This window comes from Athene noctua, chromosome 8 (genome assembly GCF_965140245.1).
Source record: "Athene noctua chromosome 8, bAthNoc1.hap1.1, whole genome shotgun sequence".
Taxonomy (NCBI): domain Eukaryota; kingdom Metazoa; phylum Chordata; class Aves; order Strigiformes; family Strigidae; genus Athene; species Athene noctua.
In genome coordinates, this window is record NC_134044.1 from 5,483,591 (window position 1) to 5,509,401 (window position 25,811).

Genomic DNA, 25,811 nt, shown 5'->3' on the forward strand with positions numbered 1-25,811 from the left:
GGGTCATTTAACTTGTTGGATTCTGCCCATTTGCAGTCTCTGTATCTATCCATCAGTCTATTCTGTCTCCCTTTTTAGGTGTTCTCCCTGCTCATCCTTCTGTCCTTGCCATGGAATTTACTCTTGATGTGAGTAAAGGTGAGCTAGAGGCTGTGCAGAAGAGCAAACTTCAAGGAGGAAGAAAACTGGAAAAAAATGATAAATCAGGGGGGTGGGATATGAAATAGCAGTTAGTCCTGGGTATTGCGATGGGAAAAGGGTGTGAATGGACTTGGAAGACAAAACCAGCATGGGTAATCAGGAAAAGGTAACATAATGCAAGGAAGGGGATTGGCAACAATACAGCTTGGAAAGAATCCTATAGAAAATTTATTCTCCAAAAATTAGCTACCTGGCCATCTTGAGGTCCCACTTGAAGATGGCAGCCTAAGGGTTCAGACTGTGATGGAGTGGCACTAGTGCAGTTGAACTGATATAATGAAAGTATTTGGTTTAATACCCCTTTTTTTACAGATTACACCCATCTTTTGCATGTTTCTAGTGGTACACTGGCTGTACTCCTGGCTGCTTCTTCCCTGTAACGTGCATTCTGGATCTCAGACTCAGAACTTGCCCTTCATGTAATCCTAGTTTTGCCTTTTCCCAAAAAACTTTTCTTTTGGACATTGAGACAATCAAATACAACTTCTCTACCTTTGCCCTATAGCCCACCGAGATCTAATCTGTATTGCAAGTCTATTTATTCCCTGTGTGGTATATTCAGGTGTGGGGTGTTCTGGATTTACCAAAATAAAGCCAAAGGCAGTGGGGCCCTGATGTTTGGTATACTCAGTGTCTCTCTGAGACAGAGAAATAAGTAAAAAGAAGAGAAAGAAAGAAGGAAAGAGAAGCTCTTTGTAGAAATAGTGCCAGACATTCTCCATTTTCATATAACTTAAATGGACATGATGCTGCATCTTTCATAGATTTTTCTGCAACTTTGAGAAGAAGAAATAAAGTAGCTGCCTTAGTTTCAAGTTTCAAACCTACGCCCACTGAGATGAGTCTAGATGTTGCACTACTGAGATACTTGGTGGTTTTCAAATAACTTGTTTCATGAAATAAAACTTGGCAACAGTGTCTGCTGCAGTTCTACAGTGTGGCAAGGCTGGTTTACAGCAACCAGGTGGCTCTTGCTGTGGTGCCAAAAGTAACAACCAAGCTCAATGCTTGCAGAAGTTTAGTTTCTTGAAAGGAGTGACATTGTCTAAGAGTCCACAGACTGCAAAGCTATGGAAATATTTCTGATGGCTGGAAGCCCGTCTTGAGATAGTTTAAGTCTTGAACACAGTCGACTGCCAGCAATATTTTAACAACAGCCTCTTCTTCCTCTTTCCATTAAGCAGGAAAAAGGAAGAAAATAAAATTTAACTGCACTACACATGTACTTTTCCTGATCAAAGTAATACAAATTTGAGTATAGAATGGTCTCTGTCAATTGCCATAATTCACATTGTTTGTTTGGTAAGAAATCAGAAAGCCGTTGTAGTGGTGGTCCTGAAATCAGAAAAAAAGAGGACTTTAAGGGCTAACCCTTGAACACTCAGCATACACTTGCTAATTAGTGGCCTCATAAATAAGTTGCAAATACATGTATGAGCAGGACATTTATTTATGCTGGTTAGCAGCTCGCTGCACGAACAGCGGGACTACCACAGACCAAAGAACTCCTTGCCATTAGCCACGCCTGGCAGAGGGATTACAGTGGCCAAAACCAAACACAAATTGTGGTATTGACTACACTAATTTGGACAATTTCGGCTCCGATTTGAGAGACTAAGAAATAGGGCAAGTAGTAAATACGGTATAAGGTATTTTTGAAGCCTATCTGTAGTGAAATCAGTGCAAAAACGCCCTTCGGTGGATCTTGTGTGCCCAACGGGTAAGGGCCGGCCGGGCGCCACCCCAGCCCTGAGGTGACGCGGTGCTCTGCGCCTGCGGGGGCTGTGGGCACCCTGCACCTCGGGCAGCCCCTGCCTCATTTCTTGGGGTGTTTTGGGTTTGGGTTGGTTTTTTGTTTTGTTTTGTTTTTTTTCTTTTTTTCGCTGATCACCATCCTGAACATCTTCTGTATTACAACGTCTTCCTCACATGAGGTTGCTTCACCCGGTAAATCAGGATTAGGTCGATGCAGCTGAACAGAGGCGTTCCAGTGTCGCCAGTCTCGGTTTTTTCTGGTGTGAAGGGTGAATTACCGCCCACAAACCGCGCCTTGCCTCCGCACACCGAGAGAGGCGCAGGCGGGTCTCCGCAGCGGCGGCCCCGCTTCAGGCCGCCTCCGCCTCGGGAATCTTCCCCGCCGCCCTCGGGCACCGGGCCGGGCCTGCGCCCCGCCCGCCGCCGCGGCGGCACCTGCCCGCGGCGGCAGGTGCGGGGCCCCCCCCGGGGCGGCCGCCGGCCCCGCCCCGCCCCTTCGCCGCTGTCCGCCTGCGCGGGCCCCGCCCCGACGGCTGACGGGCAGCCAGGCACACGGCCCTGCGCTCATGGCGGCGGCGGCGGCGGGCCGGGGCGGCGGGGGCCGGCGCTGAGCGCCCCGGGGCGGCGGGCGGCACAGGCGGCGGCGGCGCAGGCGGCGGGGCCGGGGCCGGGGCCGGGCGGCGCGCGGCGGAGTGCGGGTGAGCGGCGGGGCGGGCACGGGGCGGGGGAGGAGCGCGCGGCCGCGGCGGCTTTGTGTGCGCGGGCGGGGGGAGGGGAGCGGCGCCGCCGCGCACGTGGGCCCGGCCGCGCGGACGCTGCCCCGCCCCCCGCGCCCCGCCACCGGCAGCGCCCGGGCCCGGCCCCGCTCCCCGGGGCTTCGCCCCGCACCTCCGGGCCCTGCCCCGCGGCGGCGGGTGGCGGCCCGGCGGGGCGCGCGGGGCGTTGGGACCGCCGTCCCTCCCGGGCGCGGCGCTGCGCCCGCGGCCTCCCGCCTCCGAGGGCCCCTCCCACGGGAAGGGTGGCGGTCCGGTTAAACGGCGGCGGGGGGAGGCACCCCGGGGATGGCCCCCCGCCGGGGATGGCCCTCCCGCCCACGGCCCCCCCGCCCGGCTGCGGCACCTGTGCGCGTCTGGCGGTGCCTCGGCGTCCCGCCGCGGGTTTGGGGTGCGAGGGGTTGCTGCTCCGCGCTCGGCGGGACCGGGCGCTCCCCCGGGGTGGCGGTGCCTGTGTCGAGGGACGCCCGGCCCTCCCGCAGCCCCCCTATCCGAGCGCGGGGGGTGTCCCCGCCGTCTGCGGTTGGCCGCTGCAGCACAGCCGCGGGGGACCGGCGGCGGCTGGAGCTCCTGGGCGCTGCAGCACGGGACCGGCTCGGGGCTGTGCGGCTCCAGGCTGACCTCCAGCAACCGGGGAGGGCAAGAGGTGTCCCGGCTCCTTCGGGAGCCGCACCGCAGGCCTCCCGCGGGGAGCGGCTGAAGCCCGCCCGGGAGGTCGCGGTGGGGGGACGATAATGCTGTTATTTTCCCTCGCAGTGGAGAGAACATGTCTGGGATCAAGAGAGTGATCGCAGAGAAGGACCCCGATTACGAAGAGATCACCGTCACCCATCCCAGCAAGCGCCACAAAGCAGCCGAACAGTCAGGTAGGAGATGTGGGAGCCGGAGGGATCCCCCGGCAGGAATGGGAAAGGCTGTGGGCGCACGGGCAGTCTGCAGGCAGGACTGGGGTAGGAGCCTCAGGGGCCAAAGGGCAGGAACGGAGCAAGGGCGCTGGTGATAACTCTGTATAGCCAAGGAGGGTGTGATTGTTGTACGCAGAGCCTTTCCTACCTGCTGGCTGAACCCTTAGTAAGGCGTGAGGATGCGGAATTCGGTGCTCTACCGGTAGCAGCTAGATCACGAGCTCTCCAGGGCCGCAGCCCAGTAGGTTGGCTCCTGTTGCTTGCTGAAGCATTTTCACAGTGCATCTTCCCAGCAGTTACCCGTGCTGAGCTGGGCTCCAACCCGTGCGTCTGTTTTGCACTTGAAGTCTGCTTCTAGAAAGGTTGGCAGTTTGTCTGTGGGGGGATGCAGGTCGGAGTACGGCATGGCAGCAGCGGGAAGAAATCCATGGCACTGCAAGGGGGGTGAAGAAATCCACGACCCTGGAGTAGGTAGACTGGCTCTTGGAAGATGACAAATGTTTGCAGGAGTAGGCGGATAAAGTGAAACAGAGCAGCATAGAAGGGATGAGTTAGGGAGAAGGACTTTCAAAGAGGCAAGGGAGGAGGAGGAGCAGCTACCCGACTGAAGGAAAGGTGGATAAAGAAGTAGTGGAGAGAGAGAGTAGCTGGATGAGTAGGTTTGCATTTGGCACGCTCAGATTTGCTTGCCTTGGGAAGCAGCCTGTTGGCAGGGTGCCTGGGACAGGTTGCAGTTGTCGCTGGGCAAATGAGAGCAGAGCTTCTTGCCCCTGGGACAGGGAGTAGACTAGTGAGTTTTGGCATAACATGGCTAGTGAGAGGTTCATGAGGGGAGGAGCTCATGAACAAGATGGCGAGAAAACTGAAGCTGGCTGTGGGATCTGAAGAAGATCCAGGAACAGAGCAGGATGCCGGAGCTGCCAGTTGGAGAGGGAGTGATGATGTCTTTCATGGGGGATGTTATGGAGGGTGGTGTACAGCTGGACAAGTCTGAGGGGGTTGAACTCCGACTCGAATGAGTTTGTGGGCAGGTCCTGTCTGCCAGGTCGGTTAGGGGCCCTGACAGTGGAGCTGTGCTGGAGCTGGCCGGGGCAGAAGAGTGTCACCGCCCCCAGCTGTCTGGTGGCGACCCACCAGAAGTCGCCACCCTCTGTGGTGGAGTGTCCCAGGGACTGCAGACGGGTTTTTAATCTGCTTCTGAAGCAACTTTTCAGATGGTCTTAATAATTATCAGGCAAAGTCTCAGGGCCTTGGAAAACTGTCCTTGCCAAAGTGAACTTTCTGTTCAGGTGATTCCTCTAACTTGACTTCTTTCTTCCTCTCATGGAAGATCTCCAACTGTTGATACAAGAATTCCTCAAGTACACAGATTTCACTAACACAGTCTTAATTAGGGACTGTGGTTGACGCTAAGCTGAGAAAAATATGAAAATAAAGTGTTCTTAAAAGCTTCTGTAATATAACCACAAATCCTAAAGTGCTTTAATTGTCATAATGCTTGTGTTGTGTGACATCAGCCTTGGGAAGAGATGCAGTGGACCCTGTCTGAACGGTACATCTCATACCTTAATCTGTTCAGGTTTATTTTAAGTGTGGCCTTACGTGTGAATTTCCTAGGCATGGTGTTCATGACTGGGGGAAAATTATATCCCTCTGGTTTTTAATTTTGCATTGCTCATACAGATTCCACCATAATTCTGTTTTAATGTAGGCTTGAACTATTTCTGGTCTTAGAATAGATACATATGGCCATCTGGAAATAAGTAAAAATATTTAGGATACCCCTGTTGCATATAGAATCATCAGTTGCCTTGCTTCTGTTGTAGGTACCAGATCAGATTATATCAGACAGATCAGATTATATCAGAAATTATGTATGCTAGCTGGAACATACCAGCAAAGTTTTGACTTGCTTTTGATTTCTTTACTCTTTCTTACTGGGATGTTAGAAACCTCTTCAGATATGTACCCTTTAGCAAAACAAATGCTTCCTCTGAAGCTCAAAACAAAGTCTTGGTGCTGTCACCTCCTATTCCACATAGAAAAAGTGTGAGACTTTTTTCAGAGGAACCCAGACAGTTTCTCTCATCTGCTTTGCAGTGGGATCGCTGTACTTCTGGCACAGGCTGGAGGACCTTTTCCAGGCTTTCTTTCAGAAGTACAATTTTTGCTTTTCCAACTTCTTGCTTATAACTTGATGAAAAAGATGATGTTGTTTGAGGCCCCTTGATATAACGGAGATGACTTAAAGGGCAGTATTGAAGTGTACAGTAGGTATAGAGCAAAAAGAATTGTTCTTCCTGTGCTTATACATGTTCTAGAAAAACACAATAAGATGACAATTTAGTTCTTGGCTGCTAATTTGCTATAAGGTATTCACACAGTTTGAAATATTAAACTACATGCTTTCCACCGAGTTAAATAAACTCCTGCTGAAAGGCTGAAATTTTTTGACTGCTGTGCTGGAAGAGGATTTTCTAAGAGGTAGACCAGCTTTTGATAATGTAGTTTCTTTTGTGGGTAATAGAAGGCTTGTAAGCACTCCAAAGCAGGCTGGACTTCATGCCAGTGCTGAACATATCAAGTATTAGTTTGTCTTATTATTGCTGCATGATGTGTAAATTTCCTGGATGTGAATTGGGCCAAAGAGAGCAGAAAAATGTACATAGTGTTCCAGCATACTCCTGCGCAATCGCAGCGGTAACTGCACTTGGCCGGAGCACACTTGAGTTTTTCTTTTACTGTTTACAGCTTTACTGAGACAGAAGTAAACAAACTGGTCCTGTTCTTCCCATCTTGTGTTATTTGTCATCTCAGACCTAAAAAGGCAAAAATAGCTCTCCACATAAGCCAGCTTTTAAAGATACATGTGGTTTTTGTTAAGACAGTTACTCTCTTTTGCAGAAAAATGATCCTTCCCTTTTTTTGTGTGTGTGCTGAACTTACCCCTTCACTTCTCACTCCATAACGATTTCTGATCTTCATGTTTTCAAATAGAGCCTCAAAAATAGGAATATAAGTACTTCCTCCTTCTTTGTTTTCCATGTGTGCGCTTGTACAGCTCGAGATGTTGCTGTGCAGAAGATTGAAACCATTATAAAAGAACAGTTTGCTGTCGAAATGAAGAGTAAAGAACATGAAATTGAAGTTATAGATCAGGTATAAAGGTTTTGTTCTTAAAAATACATAAGATCCTGGTTTATTGGGGTTTGAAGGGATTGCTGCAGCGGTTTACTGTTACTGTATCTTACTTCTTTTCGTAGCGCCTGATTGAAGCAAGAAGGATGATGGATAAGCTGCGTGCCTGTATCGTGGCAAACTATTACGCATCTGCCGGTCTCCTTAAAGCTGGAGAGGTAAACATTACTTTGGAAATTTTAAGACTTGGGGGAATATTTGCAAAGGAAGACGTGTAGCTCACTGGCTATTCAGCTGATGTTTGGTTTTGAGATGTGATTTTCTGAAATGGTGGAACACAAACTGCAAATGGGGTGACAGTGGGAGAGGAGACTTGTACATCACCGCCTGGGCCTCAGGTACTTGGCAAAGACTAGTCTTCAAGGGGCGGTTGAGAAGTCGTTCAGCCGCCCTTGGTTCTGGTTTCTGAAATACTCTGCATTTGTTTTTTTTCAACAGCTCTTGCATGAGAACACCTTGCCTGTCACACACTGCAGTTTGTCTTTGCAAAGCCCTGAAGAGTGGGGAACGTGTTTTGCAGGAAGATAGTAGAAGCAGATGGGGTTTGGAATTTATCAGGGAAAAAAGAACAACCCATAAATCAAGATTTCTTGAGGCTCTGGCAGTGCCATGAAACCATCTTCCCTTTACCCTGGCAGCCAGTCTGTTTGGTGAACAGACTGATGGCAGCAATAAAGCAGGACGTAAATCAAGGAACTATCACAGAGTGATTAACCAAGCTCCAAACCCTGTTAGTTAAATCCCAGTTCTGAGCACTCTGTGCTTAATGGGCTGGTAATGGCATGGTGTTCCAGACTCATGCAGACTCCCAGTTGTAGTTCACTACCTATAGTCTTTTCAGTTCAGGGTGTAAAGGTCTGAGCTGATTTTTGGAAGCTGTAAATGGGTTCTACAAACCTGGGTTTTACACTAGTCCCATGAGAATTTCTCTTCCAAGCAATGGCTTGCACTGCTACTCCTGGTTTTCCTACTGTGATTTCCAGAAGGCTTGGAGTGGGGTAAAACCAAAAAGGTTCAGCTTGCTTTTCCCCTCAGTGAACTTGAGGTGAACAACTGGAGTTGAAAAAGGTTATGGTAGTATTGGGAGGCTTGGAGATCCCTCTTCCCTCCTTGATTTTTGTGTAGGCAGCTGAAGAAAGTAACATAGGTTCTGATCTTTGAAAGTGCTTTTATCCAGTGTCATCAAGAGCTGTACTGTCCCCTGTTCTTTACTTGTTCTGCCATGCAGGGTGTTTGTTTTTTTCCTTGCTGATTTTCACACTTCCCAGAAACAACAACTTTTGTAATTGTTCCGCAGTATTCACAAAACTTAATGGTGCATCCTTGCTTTGTTTAGTTTTCCTGTAGTTTTTTGAGCTTATGGCTAGTGTAGCTGTATCTTTGACTGCATTTTTTTTAAGTTCCGATTTGCATGCAGGCGAAATCAGTTCTCTTTTTATCTGGAAATTGTTACTGTTTTCAGATTTCTTTTTTGTCTCTTTTTAGTGTGTGGTTAATGTATGTTTGACTTGACAGTGAACGATTGTCTTGTTTCTGCTTCTAGTAGAATGGGAGTCTTTGTAGTTTAATTCAGAACTTCTAGGAAGATGCTTTGCAAATTCCTAACCTGTTCTCATAAGTTTAAACAGTTCTTCAACCCTGTGCTGCTGGGTTTTGAGGCTTATGATTCCATGTGATTACAGTTTATTACAGTTTCCCACAAATTAGTGGACAAGGTGTTGGTCATTTTACTTGACTAGAGGTTTAAAAAAAAATAAAAATTATTGCTGGTGGTTTGGTTTTTGGTTTTTCTTGGTCATGTTGTGTGTGTGTCCCTGCCATTGGATATATGGATGCAAGACTCTAAGTAGGTAACTGAGAGTTGATAATTGCTTTACTCAGGTACCTAATGGACAATTGGAAAGAAGGCTCTCAAATGAAACTTTAAAGTCCAGTGTGGGACGATGTTTAACTCCACTCCTGCTACCACCTCTGGAGGGCAGTTCTGCTGCTCCATAGAGGTGCTGGTGTTTGTCCCTGTGCCACCCCCTCCATCACATTGGCAGAGTTTTGTATCAGGGAATTTAGGTGGATTAAAAACTCTGCAAGGAAAAAAAAAAAAACCAAACAAAACCAACAAAACCCAAACAAAAGCAGCAACAATAAAAAAAAAAAAAAATAAACAAAAAAACCAACAAAAAAACAAACCAAAAACCTCCAAATCAGTTTCTTGATTTGTTTTTCTTTGTGACCTGCCCCCTCCCCATGAATAATTGTGCCAGCCTGGCTGATCTGGGTGGTTCTGGCAGGGAGGAAGAAAGCCTCTTTCAGCTGGTACTGCCTGCAAAACAAGCTGTCAGTGCAACTCTAGTGTGAGTCTGTGGCATCGGGAGCTGTAGTGAGCCTATCTACCCTGGCAGAGGGGTGTTTCTGCTGGTTTGATTCATCATCAAACCAAGGTGACAGGGAGGACTGGTGACTGGGAGAAGTGGCCAAGGGAGACTTGCTCTGAGTGCTGGGTGCTTTCCTTACTACTTCTGAGGTTAAAAGAAGAAAAGGGGCCATTGTCACAGTAATAAAAAATACAAAGGAGATTAAAACACTCCCCCGCCCTGTCCTCCCCCTGCAGGTTTAGGAGGATTTAAGATTAGCTCTAAAATATCCATTTTGAGGAAAGTTTGCAAGCATGCCTAAGCACATTATTCTTGATCCTCCATTAAGCATTTGGGAGCAGACAGGGTGCTAATACGTGTAGCTTGACTCATAGGCATTGACAAGACTACCAATGAGTATCAAAACTAAAGAGCCTGGTGAATTTATGTACCCTGCTTGCCTGCAAGAATCAGGCAGCTGTGGCCTTTCTGTGTATGGCAAAAGGCTGTAGGTGTCTGCACAGAAATAGAAGACATTCTTTTCAAAATGCCATTATAGGTATTTGAGTAGGCTGCAGTCCTTTCCAAAACCAGGTGGGTTTCTGAGATCAAAATGTCTAAAGGATCAGATTCAATTTGGGATGCTGTTTCTGTAGAACAGTTTTAAGCTTTTGTCTTCTGTGGCATATGATTTTCCTGCAGGGCAGCTGAATAAATATTTGTTCTTTCTTCATACATTGACTTATTCTCTTCTGGTGCAGTTTGGTTTTTATCTGGGCTACAGGGAAATAGTGACTGGATCTGCCTGACCTCTCTGTTGCAGGGGACCAGGTCGTGTGATGCAACAATTCTTAATCACCCTTCAATCAAGAAATTCTTGGAATCGCCCTCTAGATCATCATCTCCAGCTAACCAGGGCTCAGACACTCCATCTGCTAACCACTCCGAGAGCGACTCGCTCTCTCAGCACAATGACTTTCTCCTGGACAAAGACAATGGCAACTTGGACACAGACGAGCGGCTGACAAACAGCCTGGACCAGAGACAGAGCAGAAATACTGGCCGGGTAAAGTAAAACTCGAGTGGTGGTCAAGTTGTTGGAGGTGTGTGCTCTGTCTGGACTCAGTGCTGGCACCAGGAGCTCTTCATGTTTTCACCCACCTTGCTGAAGATCTGTTTCTTACCCTCTCCAACCGCTTGCTCCCACTGTCTCAGCCTGGCTTTGCTGTAAGGCTAACTGAAGTGTATGTAACTTGGGTAACTCCTCTTAACTCAGTCTTGCCCAACAGAGAGGTCAGCCAGGCAGCGGTGGTAGCGTTGTGTTCACACAGCTCTCTGCCACTGTCTCGGTTGGCAGCCTCCCGGGAATGAGGTGTTTTACTGCTTGAGCAAAGGGTTTTGCAGTGCAGATAGAAGTCAAGTCAGGAAGAGTAGAGCCTGGAGAGAAGAGCAAGATGTGTTATTCCAGCAGTATTTTTATGAAGTAATGCTGCTGCCTGGCCCTGGGTGCCCACAGGGTTGCTTAGCATGGTTGATCCACTGGAGTTTGGGGTTTAAGCAGCCTGTGATAAAAGCATAGTGACACTGGTGGGTTAGCTCACCCTGGGAGCATGAGCTGGTAGAGCCTGGGTGCATCATTTGAGTTACTTTTCTCTTGGTGGTGCTGCTTGCTGTTATGCTAATATCACTGTTTGCCTAACTGAACCAGACTGACCCAGGTTAAAAATATCTTCTATCATTGTTCCCCTGTACTTTTTTCTGGGGTATTTTTGACCTGGATCCATTCCCTTTATGGCTCGCCTTGCAGCTACAGAAATGCTTCACCTATTGGCTGCAGTTAGCTCCACCGGGCAGGCTCTCGCTGGCTGTAAGTGAAATGAGCTTTAACTGGGGAAATTAAACTCTCCAGTTTCTTTTCAGTTCTTTTAAGCTGTCAGGCCTGCCAGAGGAGTACAGCCTCTAACCCAAACTAGGGATGTGTCTATCTCACTGCATGTGACTGCATTCTGCAAGTGAACAAGTTGCAATAATACGTGGCAGAAAAACCAATGATTCTGCCACTGCGCAGCCTGACACCCTCAATAACGGAGCTGCAGTTTGTTGGAACCCTGCCTAGGGTCTGTCGCAGAAGGTGGATACACAGTGTATACACAGAAGGTGGATACACATTCCACATGCAGAATGTGGACCCACCTATATCGTAAGCCACCAGACCAATGTCACTTGTTTCTGAACTGGGGGCATTGATGGAGCAGTTGCATTGCTTGGGTGTAGCATGTGTACATTTTTGACCAATGCAGCTTGTGGCCCAGAGGTGGTCAAGGGAGTGATGAGGAGGAGCAGGAGTCATCCCAGCCTTCTGTGGCTCCAAGCTTCAGTTTAAGGCATCACTGACTTAACAAGAGGAGGCGTAGCGGTTCCTAGTGAATCCACTGCTCCCCACGCTGACACTTGTCTGACGAGCGCTCAGCAGAGTATGCTCCAGGAAGCTGCAGCACCAACTCTGTTGTTCATGAGAGGATGGCAGTCCCTTATTCTCAGGGCTGCCCCTTTACCAACAGAGTTACAGAAAAGCCTCTCATTCCTGTGCAAATGACGGTGCAGCCTGTGTTGGCACTGTGGGCAGCCATGGCATCATTTTATCAGGGAATCTTGGCCGCTGCTTAATAGCTGAGGTTGTGTTATGATGTTGCTTAGGCTGGATTTATTATGCCCAAGTATTACAGTGGATTTGTAGGCTTATGGAGATGTGACATGGCTGACTACTATCCCTGTTGAGTTGGAGCTGAATTCTTGTCTCAAGCTCAGCCTCAGTTCTTCACTGAGAAGGAACGCTGGAGTCCCTCAAAGCAGCGTAGGCTCGGAATGAGAAAGATTTAGATTTTCAGAAGCCACCCATGGGAGATATTGCTGTGTTTTTGATTAGTGACCAGCATGTCGTCACTCTAGCAGTGCTTGATTTTTTTCCAATAGTGCAGTGGCAGTGCTTTTGAAACCCAAGCTGAAATTATGGTTCAGATCCATGGTATGTTGCATAATGTATGCTCAGTTAAGTTATGCAGTGTACACTTGGCTAGGTGGTATATCATTGTTGCATGCCTGAGTTACTTCAGCGTGCCTAGATAGCAATTTAAGTATTTTTAGGGATGATTCATTGTTGGTCTCTCATTTAGCTATGCAGGTTTACTTTTTTAACAACACCTTACTTTTCTAGCACCAAATAAAATGATGTTTAAGAGGAATGTTTGGTTTTTTGTTTGCCTGTTTTTTTTTCTTCCCCTATCCTCAGGACAGTTCGGGTGTTTCAAGCTCTCAAAAACCAGGACAACGAAATGCCGGACTGTCAAATGATGAAACCTCACGGCTTTATGTGAAGAAAACAATTGTGGTTGGCAACGTCTCCAAGTTAGTATCCAGAGTCTGAGGGATGGTCCTTTTATTTCAAGATTAGATGGAGTAGGAGGTTAAAATTAGGAGTCAAAGTTGCTAGACTGTCACAACATGAGGGAATGCCCTTGAATAATCACTGTACCCAAGGCTGCCCTCCTCTCGCGTCTGCACGAGTGTGCTAGTGTTGCAGTAGTTGTTTTGTTTTTTTAGATATATATATATATATATGGAGATTTTAAGATCTGTTTCTCTCAAGGGGAGTCTTTCAGCCTTTTCTGATAAGTTAGAAATGCCAAATTTTTCCATTGAAATTTGGAAAACCAAGTTGTCCTAATGGCTAATTTAGTGTGTCCATAGGAACAATGTATTTTTTTTAAACTAAAAAACCAAACCAAACCACCAGAATGAGGAAAATTGTTACAGTGCAGCATAATCTGAAGAAATTAATTTGTACAGTTTTTATAAATTTTTTGTTCCCCCCCAAACTTTAAGACAGGTAAATATACATAACTTTTGAACTTTGAGGAAATTAATGAAAAAATGCATTCATTTTAGGAAACTATGTGCAAGTCCAGGTTTTAACTTCACCCTCACACTACTCACGTTGGTCTTTTCCTCTTCTTGCGTAGAAAGTAGCAAACATTTGCTGACGAGACTTACGATGTTAGAATTGTTTCTTGAAAATCTGCCTAAGCCTGGATCTGGAACAAAGTATTGACTGTGAAGTTTCTTAAAAATGTATGAGAAGAACTTTTATTTTTTGTATTTCTGGTAGCAGTTGCTGGTAGTGTTCTGGTGCAGTTTTGCTTCCTGATATCTTGGAATAAGCTGGGGAAAGGGATCTGACAGCGATAGAGTGTTAAAATTAAGTCTTCCTAATTAAGAGCCAAATGTTTAAATGGGCAAATTTCATATAGCAGTTTTGCACTAAAATAGAGGAAATGTGTTGGAAACGTAGAGTAGATCATGGTACCTGTATCTGTTTCTGGATGAACTGTCAGAGTAAGGAATAACGAGCAGAACCGTACAGGGGGCAAGGTTCACATAGGAATTTTACCATCCCCAATTTTTTTTTGCTTAATCTTTTCCAAAATACTTTTTTTCTGGTATTTATCTGTTGGGGATTTTTATCTTAGTTTTGTTTTTTACTTTCTTTGCCAGGTACATTCCCCCTGACAAGAGAGAAGAAAATGATCAGTCGACCCATAAATGGATGGTGTATGTCCGAGGCTCTCGGAGAGAACCCAGCATAAATCATTTTGTCAAGAAAGTTTGGTTCTTCCTCCATCCCAGTTACAAACCTAATGACCTGGTAGAAGTGAGGTAATAAGGTTTTATTCCAGGGACTATTCCAGTATTTATGCTTGCCAGGCTTACAGTGCCAAGGTTCTTAGAAAGTTAGCAACTTCTTTTCCTGGTTTAGTATTCCATGTCTGTCTTAACATGTCTTTAGTATTCCATGTCTGTCTTGGCTTGACTTACTCCAAAAGAATAGTAAAAATAAATAAGTTTTTATGTAGCAAATGTACCAAGCAGGGTTTTTGTTTTTTTAATTTCCTACTGAGAAAAAGCATTCAGTTGTTGCATTTCATGTTATTCATGCAAGTCTGTGTGTCTCCTGTATGTGTTACACTGTCTGCTGCTCAGGTTAGACTTCTGTTGATAAGAGGTGTTTACTACCACCCATCCATTCCAGTGTATAAAAAAAGAGGAGCCTTGGAAAGCTGTTTTGCCCATAGTTTTAATGATAAGTGTGCGTTTGGGCAAGAAATAGTATCTTCTGCCCAAATATTTCTCCAGTGTAGTGAGCTCAGTGGTGCTGGCTTCATGCTTCATCAGTGTAATGGTGCTGATGCTGCAGAAACAGAGCAGCTTCTCTGTCCTCTCCCAAACTTGTATTCAGAGTTGTGACCCTAATGAGGTGAGCAGGGTCGATTCTCTATTGATTGCTGCAGGGAAGTGCCCTGTCAGTCTTTCATTCTTGCTCCTTTGGACAAGACAGCAGGAGGATGCCTTCAAACTACTTTGTGTCCTCCCAAAGAAATTCTTCTCCACAGCATGCTCAGCTGCCTCCTGGAAGAGCATGGGGAGACTGCCTAGGTACAGGATGGCAGCTTAGTTCTGGCTAAATTAAACTGCTGAAAGGCAACTCCAGAAAGACTTATCTAAGTGTTGGTATGCCTCAGTAATGTTTCTGAGAAGGCAACCTTGAGAACAACGAAAGCAGACTCCTTTGTTTTTCTTATATAACATACTAAATTACACTTGACTGCTGTCTTCTTTGCCTTTCTGAGTTTCCAGTATCCAATGTCAGTGCTGTTTGTCTTCTGTTTTAATCCCGCCTGGTTAACTGATTTCTTGTTGCACAGTCCCAGTTGTCATAGTGAACATTAATGTTCTGGACTAAAAATAACCTTTAAGCCTCTTGCGTTCTGTTTCATTGCAAAACTGCAGTTGGGATTTACAATAAAAACAAGCTGAAATACAAAGAAAGTAACAGCAAACTTAGAGACAAGTATACCCTTCTTTTTCAGCTTGGAGAATGCCAGTGTTGAATTAGCTTTTTCTTGTCTGTATGTTGTTCTTTTGGCATTATATGAAACATGTGCCTTCTTGCTACTAGATAGGGAATAACAGAAAGTGATTGCAAAATGCTACATTGAAAACTCACCTTACTGGTATGTCCTGGCAGCTGACTTGGGGTTTTTTGAAACACGTATTTTTCATTTGGCATTACACAGCCTTTCTTTTTTGTTGTTTTTTAAAAAAATGTTTGTTTGCTGTGTGCTCTCATCCGACAATGTCTTACCATTTTCTTCCCTTTCCCCTCGTGCAAAATAAAAGTATGTTTTCAGCTGTCCAAAGCCACAAAATTCTCATTTTTGTGATTGCAGTCTCTCTTTGGTGAATAGCAGGCCTGAAGATAGCTTTAGTTGTCAGCTAGAAAGCAGTCTTTGGCTTTCTGAAAAAGAGATAGGTGAAAGCTACTTCTGCATCCAAAGTGTGAATCACCATTTGTTTGCAGAGAACCTCCATTTCACCTGACCAGGAGAGGCTGGGGCGAATTTCCAGTGAGAGTCCAGATACACTTCAAGGATAGCCAGAACAAGAGGATTGATATCATACACAATTTGAAGGTATTTGAACAAAATATCAGAGAAAGGCGATTAAATGAGCTCTCCTGCAAAATCTAGAAGAGGCTTTGCTTGTGTGTGTGTGTTTCTGCCTCTCTGTTGCGTGTATGTCCTACTGGTTATTTGCACGTGTATAGTTGAGCTGGAGAATCAAAAAAAATCCAGGAAAGCCTCTTACCTTGGCTATATTGGAGTGAATGTGGGAGCCAAGGAACACAGCTTTGCAGAGGCTGGAACTGATTCTACACACAGCAGCAAAGCATTTACCTGTTGTTTCCCTGCAGTCTGAGATTTTTGTTGTGCTGTCGCTGGCTCTAACTGGACAGGGTGCTGCAGGGCTATCTTTCTGTTGGTAAAGGGATTGTTAGATTTGTTCTGTTCCTTCAGCACTTGCACGTATTGGCTAGAGATTATCTCTTGTTAGAGTGGGCAGGCTGAGATTCCCCGTTCATTCCTTGTGCCTTTTGAAGAGAGCCTTCTTTTTCAACTCATTCACCTGTGCTGTGACACTTGATAGGATTTATAGTATGCAGCAGTCCTGGAAAACTAGGCCATTGCTCTTGTTTTCCTTTTAATTAGTAGTCCCTAGCATTAGTGGAATTAAGTCCTGAGCTGGTTTAGTTTCCTGTTTCTTTGAGCAGCATGTTTAGTTTTATTTAAATTCTGCCTGCATTAATGAATTTCATGCTAGTGTAGATACCTCATTGCAACCCCAAATATAAACAGTAGAGAAGATTGAAAATTTTCCTCTGGAATTTAGGGACATTTAATGCAGATGGTGAGTAAAATATATTTGAAGAGAGATAACTGGGGGGGAAATTGGTAACAGATGGACGTTGTGCATCAAAGGAAGCCCAGCCTACAGACGAAAACTGAGCCAGTCCATGGCACACAAGAACTCGAATCAGCAAATCTTTGCTGTTCACATATGGAGCCTGCGGCTGCTGTGAGGTGATGAGTGAGCTGAGTCCTCCTCTGTGGCTGCCAGCCTGAGCTCCAGGGCAGTGTGAGCCTGTCAAACCCAGCTTCTCTCTAAAGATATCTTAAATAATATCTGGGATTTTCTGCCTCTATCAACTGATTCTCAGTGTGGACAGTGAATCAAAAATTATAGTGTAAACATAGCCTGCGTGCTGGTCAGTTTAAATCTCTTTGATTTCTTTTTTCTCATTATCATTCCCTTATATTGACATCAGGAATGAAAAAGGACACTCCTCAAAGGCTTGTCTTAGTCTAAAATAATATTTCTCTAACAATCTTATTTCCTTCATCTTGGCTGTGGTTGACTTTTTTGCAGAAGATAGGGTACTTAACAGAGTACACAGATTTCTGACCCTGTGGTCTCCAGAAACTTGGATGCACTGCTGCTCAACTTACGTAGTTTCAACTTCTTTCAAACAACTGTATTGTAAATTCTAGCTAATATATTGCTTTTCCCTGGTTAATATAAATATATTGTATTGTTTTACCCAGTTGGACAGGACCTACACGGGCCTGCAGACACTTGGCGCAGAAACGGTGAGTCAGCGGGTCGCAAGATGGGTGTTGGACTTTGATTCCCTTAAGGATGTTTAAAAAGAAAAAGATACATGGTACTAAGCACAGAGTCAGACCCATTTGATTTCATGATTTCTGGAATGTAGATTTTGCTCTCTTCTTACATGATTGTCACCTTGTCACTATTCATGACGACAGTAATTTTTTTCTCCTCTCTAGTTCAGGGGAGAGTATTACCAGCTCTTTCATAAAGACTTAACTTTTACTACAGTTTCAATTTTTATTTCTTTGTGGAGCTTCTGGTACCAAATGACTCGATTTGCATTCTGATGTGCTGCAGATCTCATACATAAAGAATAGAAGTTAAAGGGATTACCCAACTGTCCTGCTGAAATTTTGCAGTATGTTAAGTACTTTTGAGTTTCTGCATCTGTCAGGATTCAGTATCTTCATGGAAAATGAACTCTTTAAACTTAAAATAAACTAATTAATAACTCGTTTGCTATATCTCTAAAGGTTTTTTTGGTATTATTTTCCCCTTGTAGTGAATGGAAATTTTTATGGTGAAATTGCATTACTTCAGCTTTTCAGTCTGTGGACAAAACATTAATGTGAGATGTCTACTGTGATTAAAGAACACTTCTGAAGAGTAGATAATGTGGTGTGTTTCTCAAGGCCTTATCAAAAAAAGGCAGAAAAGGCAAGCTGTAGTTTTGTGCCTGTCCCTAAGGGGTATGCAGTCCTTTCCTTAGTGGGATGCTTGGAGCTCAGCTCTGCATTCCTTCCAGGATTCACTATTCAGATCTTCCCACGGACTGAGAGATGCGCTATTTTGCCATGGGGGTTAAATGTTGGAAGATTTTTGTCTTAGCTTGGGTGCTGCTGGACCTCTGGGAAGTGTCCCTGAAATGAATGGAAATGTTATGCAGAGGTGGGGAGAGGAGAGGTTTCTAGACATTAAAATAAAAAGAAAAGGCATAGTTGTTTTCACTTTTTACATCTTTACCCAGCTACCAAATATTAATGTCATCCTTTCTCCTATTTCTGGAAGGTAGTGGATGTGGAGCTACATAGGCATTCCCTTGGCGAGGAGTATCTCTTTTCCCAGTCTTCAGAGTCTGACCTTTCTGACGTTCCTACATCTTTACCACTGCCATTGAATATCCCAGCCCCAGTCAAGGCTTCTTCACCAATTAAACAGTTGCGGGACTCCAGCCCAGATGCTTCCGTGGACAAAGGTAAAGCGAATCACTGTTGGTGAAATTTGAGTTCTTGGAACTTCAGCTCTTCTGGATACCTCCTCTTAACTGCTCTTGTGACTTAAAGGTTGCCAGTGCTACCTTCTCCTTGCTCACCCCAGATGATCATTTCCTCAATGTACTATGAAGTGTAATTCTGAAATTGTTACGGTTTATCTGGGTTTTGTGTTTGATTTTTGGGTCGTTTTTTAAATCTGGAATTTGTTGAGTGGTCTCTGTTTTGCTAAAATTAGTGAATATGGAGCTTTATGCAGCAGATGCAGCTGGAAAAAAGGTTGTTGAATAGCATTTGTAGTTTTGTTCTTGGCAGAGTGTTTTCAGAAGGTTTCCTAGGTTTCTGAATGTTTGGGGGACTGTGTATACATTTAAGAAATTGGTCTAATGGTGTGTTCAGTTAAATATGTTGCTGCCTAACATGAGTTGACTGTGGGGGAACAGAAATGGCTATATAACTGTGGTGCTGAAAATAGAAAGTGAGAAGGATGTAGTGTATGTTTGTCTGAGGGATGGCATCTGTGCATGTCATGGTCTCATTCTCACCAGCCCCTGTAAGATCAGGAAATGTGGCGTCTGTTGCAGGGGGGCTGTAGTTGATGCCTTAAGATCATTTGAATTGCCTGAAATAAGCTAGTGCTGGCCTCTTGGGCACACTGTTACGATTCTGAGTTTGCGTGAAGTAGGAAAAACTCTGCCTCTGTTAGCATTTAGCTTTATTTTCTGAAATGTATGGTGTCAAGGCTTACGTGACAGACCTTGGTTAACTGGGCTGATAAACAAGGGTGTCTTTTATGGTTTGCACATTTTAGTGTGAGAAATTTGCTGGAAACAGCAACTTTATATTTCAAAATATGGTCACGTGCAACATGGTCTGATGGCTTTCTTGATTCTTCCTGACATTCCTGTGTTCATGGAATTGGTTTTAAGCTGGTGTCTTGCATAGTGCTCTTTCTGGTAGGCGCCATGATGCCACTGGCGGTGTTCTGGCTCAGCAAGAAGAATGTGATGTTTTCTTGTGGCCAAAAAAGGAGAAACGCAGCCAGATTTTAAATGCACAGACTTTTTATTCAAAAAGGAGGATATGCAGCACTTTTTATGCGAGCAGTACTGCAGCCAACAGTAAGGAAGTAAACCTGCCTCTCTTACACTGACAGGCAGTGACTTCTCTCACCAGCTCCAGGTTAATTGGTCTTCTGCATCAGATAAGGTGAATCAGGTGAAAAGGCAGTAGGTGGTCTACTTGTGCTCTTACACCAAAAAATGTGCTGTGAGATTCTCTGTGAAAGATCCAGCCTTAGTCCTGTGGAGTTCTAACTGAGGACACTTGAAACTACCAGCAGCTTTTGGTCAATGAGATGGTTGTTCCAAGAAAATATGTAAGAAGTGGGTGATCACCTGACACAGCTGAACAGCCTGTGCACAGTAGCATTTTATTATTCTGTTCAGACACAGATCCAACAGGCTTGCATAGGTGGAACCCCCTACCCTACTTTCTCCTCATTCAAAACTGCCCACCAGTTGCTTTTCCTTCCTTCCTTCAAGAGTGTATTTGTTGTACCTAAATTTTGTTTGTGTAGAGAAGCGCAGAAAGGAATTAGATTTCTCAGCCTAAGAACTATTTCTCTTCTTTTCCCTGTTTTAATCAGGATTCCCTGGGAATGCTGAAACCGAAAGACATGCCACGTTTTATTCCCTGCCATCTTCGATAGAACGGACTCCCACCAAGTTAGCCACACAGAAAGTTGCCTTTGGCTCTCACGGAAATTCAGCCTTTCAACCCATTGCAGCTAGCTGTAAAATAGTGCCTCAAGGTCAGAGTCCAAGCCCTGCAGAGTCACCAGGAAAATCCTTCCAGCCTATCACCATGAGTTGCAAGATTGTATCAGGTGAATGTTAGTTTACTTACCCCAGTGCTTCACCCTGGAAAACAAGAGAGTGAACCAGTTGGACTTGTTTTGTGTCCTTCCCCTGTTTTCCTGCCAATCTTTGAATATCAGGCAGTAGGAAACTCTAGAATAAGGAGCTAAACACACTTCTTAATGTTCAAGGAAAAGAAACAGGTGTGTGAAATGCTTCACATCAGATCAAAAGCAGGATGAGAGCTGTTCTCTCCCTGTTCTTGAATGCTTTTAAGTATGAAAAAGCTAGTCTTTAACTGGACTGCTACCCACAGAAAGGCCCAGGCAAGCACCATCGTCCATGTGGGGTATTTGTATGTGGGAAGAAGCCATTCTTCTCTCTCCCACTTTCAGACAGCTGGGATGCGTTAAGAAGAAAATTTTTTTCCTGATTATTGGGCAAATAATTGTTCAACCTTGTAGACTCAAATGGTCCCTCTTGGACTTGCAATATCTCCTCAGATGGAACAGTTTTGGTCTTCCTCTTCCAAAAGTCCGCCCTCTGGATTAAGTTGTCAGCTGACTGCAGTGAGCAATGTGATACTTTTTTAATAGCTTCTGAACTAAACATGGTCAAGGTGCTGTTTACTCATTTCACTTAGAGTTCCTTCCCTGCCCGGCCATGATGCCATCCACTGGATGATGTTTTACATCAGAAAGTTTTAATGTGCAACTCACCATGTCACATGTTGTGGAGCTGAAAGATGACCCATTACATCCCTTCATTTTCTGGTGTTCAGGGTAGAGAGAACGAAGCACCAGCTATCAATATGTGTGATTTCTGACGATCTGCTCCTAGATAATTTTCCTCAAGTGTGTCTGGTTTGTTGTTTTTTTATAAATTTCAGTATTGTTCCTTGACATCTTAAAAAGGTACTCAGGCTGATTTACATTTGAACCTATGCCAAGTGCTTTCTTCTTTCTTAATAAGCTCTTCTCTTGATCTTCTTTTCCCAAGGCTTCCCAGAAAGCAAGAATTACAGGAGCCATCCTATCTTTCTTAAAATCCTTGGACTCTTTTGTGTTGATCTTTGCTATTTAAATGTTTCCTTGCTCAATATTTTTCCAAGGTTCCACTGTCTGACAAGAACTGTCACTCCTTTTAGATTTCAGAAGCAGTTCATAAGACATGGAGGTTTTATTTGACCAGCATTTGTTCCGTTTTAATTGTCAATCACTGCCAAGAAAGCAGATTAACAGGCAGTTGAAGCTTAGTGTGCTTTCTGCTGTTTCTTTACTCTGATCGCTTCCTTGCCTGTCCTTTTCTCTGCATTTCTTGTTTATTCCCTCATGCAGACTTTCTCTTCTCTAGTTTTTCTCTCTCCTTGTCCTGTTACCCAGACGTTGCTCGTCTTACAGTTTGCTTTCAAGGGCTTCTGCCGTGGTGAGAGCAGTGAAGAGACATGTGCATCCATGCCTGTCTGATGGCTGCTGTATCATGCAGCCTTTTTATGTGAACTGCTTAGTTCCTGGCTCAGAATCCCTGTACTGTGGGCTCCACGAGTGAGAGAGAGAGCGCCTGTCAAGGAGCTTGGCTCTCTTTTTTTCATCTCCTTGGGTGGACTAGTTTTGGCAGTGAGAATGATTTAGGTAATGTCCCTCAGGATTCAGAGGTGGACCAGGTGACTTCTCTGAGTCCCTCTGAACCCTGCTTGTCCCGGTAGGCACAGAATGTCTGGGGTGGGTATGAGCCGTAGTGCTTTACATGCCTTTTTCTTCTGTCTCCTCTTTCCTTCTCCAAGTCCTGTGATGTTGCTCAGGCTGGGAAATGCATCCTCAAAAAGTGTTCCTCCTCTAAGTTAAAAAGTACTACTACTACTGCTGTATTTTTATGTTCTTAAAACATTTACAAGATAGAAGCATTGGACTTTTTTTCTTAAGGTTCTCCAATATCAACCCCTAGTCCATCTCCGCTACCTCGTACCCCAACCTCCACTCCGGTGCACATGAAGCAAGGCTCTGCTAGTTCAGTCGTTAATAATCCATATATTATTGTGGACAAGCCTGGACAGATGGTTGGAGCAGCAGCCACAAGCACAGGTGTGTAGTGTGATCACAGAGGGCAGTGGCTTAGTCTTACCCGTTCAACTTTACTCTCCCTTTAAAATGATTAGTATAATAACAGTATTGCAACTTGCGAAGATGGAAAAGTCGTCGACAGAGGGAGGTATTGTTGGTTTGCGCAACTGGCCTGTGGAACATGATTAAGGGTATCTCAGACTTAAACATAACTTCCTTTAGGAAACAGTGCTTACTGTAAGGCCAGATTGAATTCACAGATACCTCTTCAAAGAGAGCCTGTTCTTTGCAGGCAGCAAGGGAAGGGGAGAAAGTAATGTAGACCAGTGCACAGAGATTTAGACAGAAACAGTGCACCAGGTGATGGGGTGAAAACTCTGTCATGGATGTGGACAAAACGCATGGAGAGCTTGCAGTGATTTGCAGATCAGTCTTAGGTCCCAGTGCGCAGTGCTCTAGATGTGTTGAAATGTGTAGATCTAAGTTACTAGGAGAACAGCCGTGCTGGTTTTTGTTACTACTCAACTTCTAGCTGATTCCAGTCAGTTGGGATTCCTCTGACTGGATTCCCTCAGTGCTTCAGTGGTGACATAAGCCAGGGGTCAGGGGAGAGGACTGAACTGCAGGAGACAGGTGATGGGTATAGGAGTCAACTGGTAATCTTTGTGTTGTGGCTGGAGGAAAGGTCACTCAGCAGTCATTTATTTGTTGTGATTAGTGGCCAAGAACCACTGTCTATTTAAAAACACACTTTCTTGTGTGTGTGTGTGTGTACTTGCCAGCACCTTAGAAGGGTGTTCAGAGCCACATGGTCAAGTGCAGCATCTATGTAACACTGCTAGGCTTGGTTGAACAGTGCAAAAATTCTTCTCTTAATAATGGTTCCTCCTTTTATCTGAGGAAACAGAGCAGTCATGTTCATTTTAACCTCATCACAGAGGGGGGGTAGCATAGTCATAGCTGAATTTTTTAAAGTATGTTTTGGGGCTTTCTTGGTAACATTGAAGCTGTTTCACCAATAGGGTGGGGTTTTATTTGGTTGGTCGGGGGTTTTCTGCCTTTTTCCTTTTCTGTTTCTTCTTTACCTCCAGCCTGACTGTCTACTCTGTATATGTGGTTTATCGTGGTTTGGGTAACTTTTGTGTTCTCCTAGTAGAGATTTGTACATTGAGGATAGGATCTATAGATGCACCAGATGGTTTGGACATGCAAGTCTTAACACCATTAAAGGTACAGTTTCCCATCACATCAGTGTGATGTAAGTACAGACTGGCCTGGGAGAAACTGCCTGCTGCCTCTCCCTCCCCTGCACTCCTGCCACTTCCCCCATATCCTGCACAACTTGGATTAGATCAGTGGCAGAGCAGAAAATTAATACCCTCCCTTCCCCAGATGAGCTTTGTTGTCATATAGCCTCATTGCCTGACCCTGTATGAAGGAGCAAGAGGGAATGTGGAACTGGCTTTTTGGCAACAGCAGCCAGGCTGGATTGAGAGTAATGGGATTCTACAAACAGCCACTGATAAGACTACAGATCATATTTAAAAGCAGGGGCAAGATGTTTCTGCTGTGTGAAAGCCAGCCTTCTTAAACCCCATTATTTCAAGAAGTGGCTATCCATTTACTTTTAAATTTAAGTGTAGATCGTAGTGCCACTGTCTGAGGCTATTACTGTGTTTTTGTGTGTGTACTCCATGGCTTTGGCCTCTCTTGAACAAATGAAAACTAACATACCAAACCAAAAGCAGTGACAACAAAGTGCTGTGTATGCACTCTGATAACACAGGGTAAGTTTACCACTGAACCAGCTCGGGGTTGGGGGGGTGGGTCAGGAGAGTGCTGTGGCATATGTATCCAGGTGTTAATTTTGCAAGAGCTGTCTTCTGCAGGCGGAGGACCCTGTGTCTTCATTCCTTATTTCTGTTTCTTCCTTTACCCTATTCACTCTTTCCCTTCCTCTTGTTACTCCTCGCTTTGTCTCCCTCCTTGTCAGGCCTTCCTTTTCCTTCCCGCTCCAGCCTCCTCCAAACCTTCCCCTGTGCCAGTGTCTAGGGCTAGTGTAGGTTCAGAGGGCTTCTGGACAATGGAGAATGTTACATCTGCAGCAGCAGGTTCCGACTGGCAGCTCATTTACTGTCCTAGTTTCACATCTTCACGCCTCTAGCCCATAGCCACCCGGGAAGGTGCCTGACCATTTGCTTGCAGCAAGTGGAGCTCTGGGTGGAGAGACCTTCTCTGGGACATGGATTCTGCAGGTGGAAATTTGGTAGTGGATTTGTTTTGTTCCCATGCCAACTCCCTCTGACATACCTCACGGGGAATACAGAGTTGAAATGAAATGTTACGTCTCTCGCTAGAAGAGGTTTCATGTGTTCAGTGGCACTGCTCCCTGGCCCTCACCCAACATTGCTTTATTTCCCGATACACAGGGAGCCCAACCAGCAAACTGACCAGTGTTTGTCAGGCCTCTCATGGAACTTCATCTCCTGTATCAAAGACCCACGGGAGCAGTTTTGTCACCTCAGCTGTCAAGGTAATGTTCTCATTAGGTGTGTACTTTCCATTTAAAGTCCAGCTTCCTATTAAATAGAGCTTATTAGTATTATAAATTCTGCGGTTTAGGCAAGTTCTTTTGGTTGTCATTTCATATGAAGGTTTACTGTGTCTGACAGCCATGTGAGAATATGGTGATTATACAAGATGATAGCATCACTTCATGCAGCTCTAATTAGACTTGCCTACACCTCTGTTAAAGGCACTGCTCTTCTGCTTTTCTACAAGGAAATGCACGGAGGGCATAGCTCTCAAGATGTCTTATCTGTCAAAAAAGCTCTTCTGTAGCTGACTTTGATCATCTTCATTTTGGTAGTGACAGTAAGTGATTAAACCAGAGGTGCCTACCTCAAAACCTTCACTCTGTTCACTACTTTTGTACAGCAGCTGCTCGAAAATAGTGGTTTTACAACTGTTTGCATTTAGAAAAATGTTTGTGTAAACAGCAGAGTAACCAAATGTGTAAACAAACAGTGATAAATAGGGTTCATGCTTCTGATCTGGAAAGCCAAAAAGGTATGGAGCTGAACAGTCTCACATAAAATCTCTCCCACATCTTGTGCTAGGAAGGATATTTCTGGCAGGGAAGTGGCGTCAGCGAGACTCTTTCTGAAAGCAGCTGGTAGGTGTGCTGCTGAAAACAGGAGCGTTTCCTTGTCTCCAAGTCACAAGAATATTAATGCAGGATATGGGGAGGGGGGGAATGCTTGTCAGTCAGCTTGCAGAGAGCAACTCACTTTACATTTGGAACTCAGATGCTTCCCATGTCTGTTCTGGAAAAAGTGTTGAAGACTGCTGTCTGAAGCAATTAGTCTGGAGTAGCATTTTAAGTGTCAGGTGTGCAGCTAGCTGCTCAGCTTTTAAGAGCCTGTCTGCTCAGA

At 45.0% G+C, this 25,811-nt stretch overlaps 1 protein-coding gene across 8 annotated transcripts in view; it reads left to right on the top strand.

Moving 5' to 3' along the window:
* The first annotated feature begins 2,613 nt into the window (after positions 1-2,613).
* The window catches only part of YEATS2 (YEATS domain containing 2), a 49,800-nt gene continuing 26,602 nt past the window's right edge, over positions 2,614-25,811 (top strand). For 5 of the 8 annotated variants that reach the window (XR_012634020.1, XR_012634021.1, XM_074911648.1 and 2 more), the window contains exons 1-12: positions 2,869-3,595; positions 6,696-6,793; positions 6,898-6,990; positions 10,007-10,249; positions 12,473-12,588; positions 13,735-13,896; positions 15,599-15,710; positions 17,181-17,225; positions 18,256-18,442; positions 20,107-20,346; positions 22,240-22,398; positions 24,807-24,910. Coding sequence is in view for 6 of the 8 variants with exons in the window: in XM_074911648.1 (XP_074767749.1) it covers positions 3,496-3,595; positions 6,696-6,793; positions 6,898-6,990; positions 10,007-10,249; positions 12,473-12,588; positions 13,735-13,896; positions 15,599-15,710; positions 17,181-17,225; positions 18,256-18,442; positions 20,107-20,346; positions 22,240-22,398; positions 24,807-24,910 (1,659 nt within the window). In the remaining 2 variants the exon portion in view is untranslated. Of the gene's footprint in view, positions 2,655-2,868; positions 3,596-6,695; positions 6,794-6,897; positions 6,991-10,006; positions 10,250-12,472; positions 12,589-13,734; positions 13,897-15,598; positions 15,711-17,180; positions 17,226-18,255; positions 18,443-20,106; positions 20,347-22,239; positions 22,399-24,806; positions 24,911-25,811 lie in introns of those variants that run through there. The other 3 variants (XM_074911647.1, XM_074911650.1, XM_074911651.1) reach the window with 3 other exon arrangements.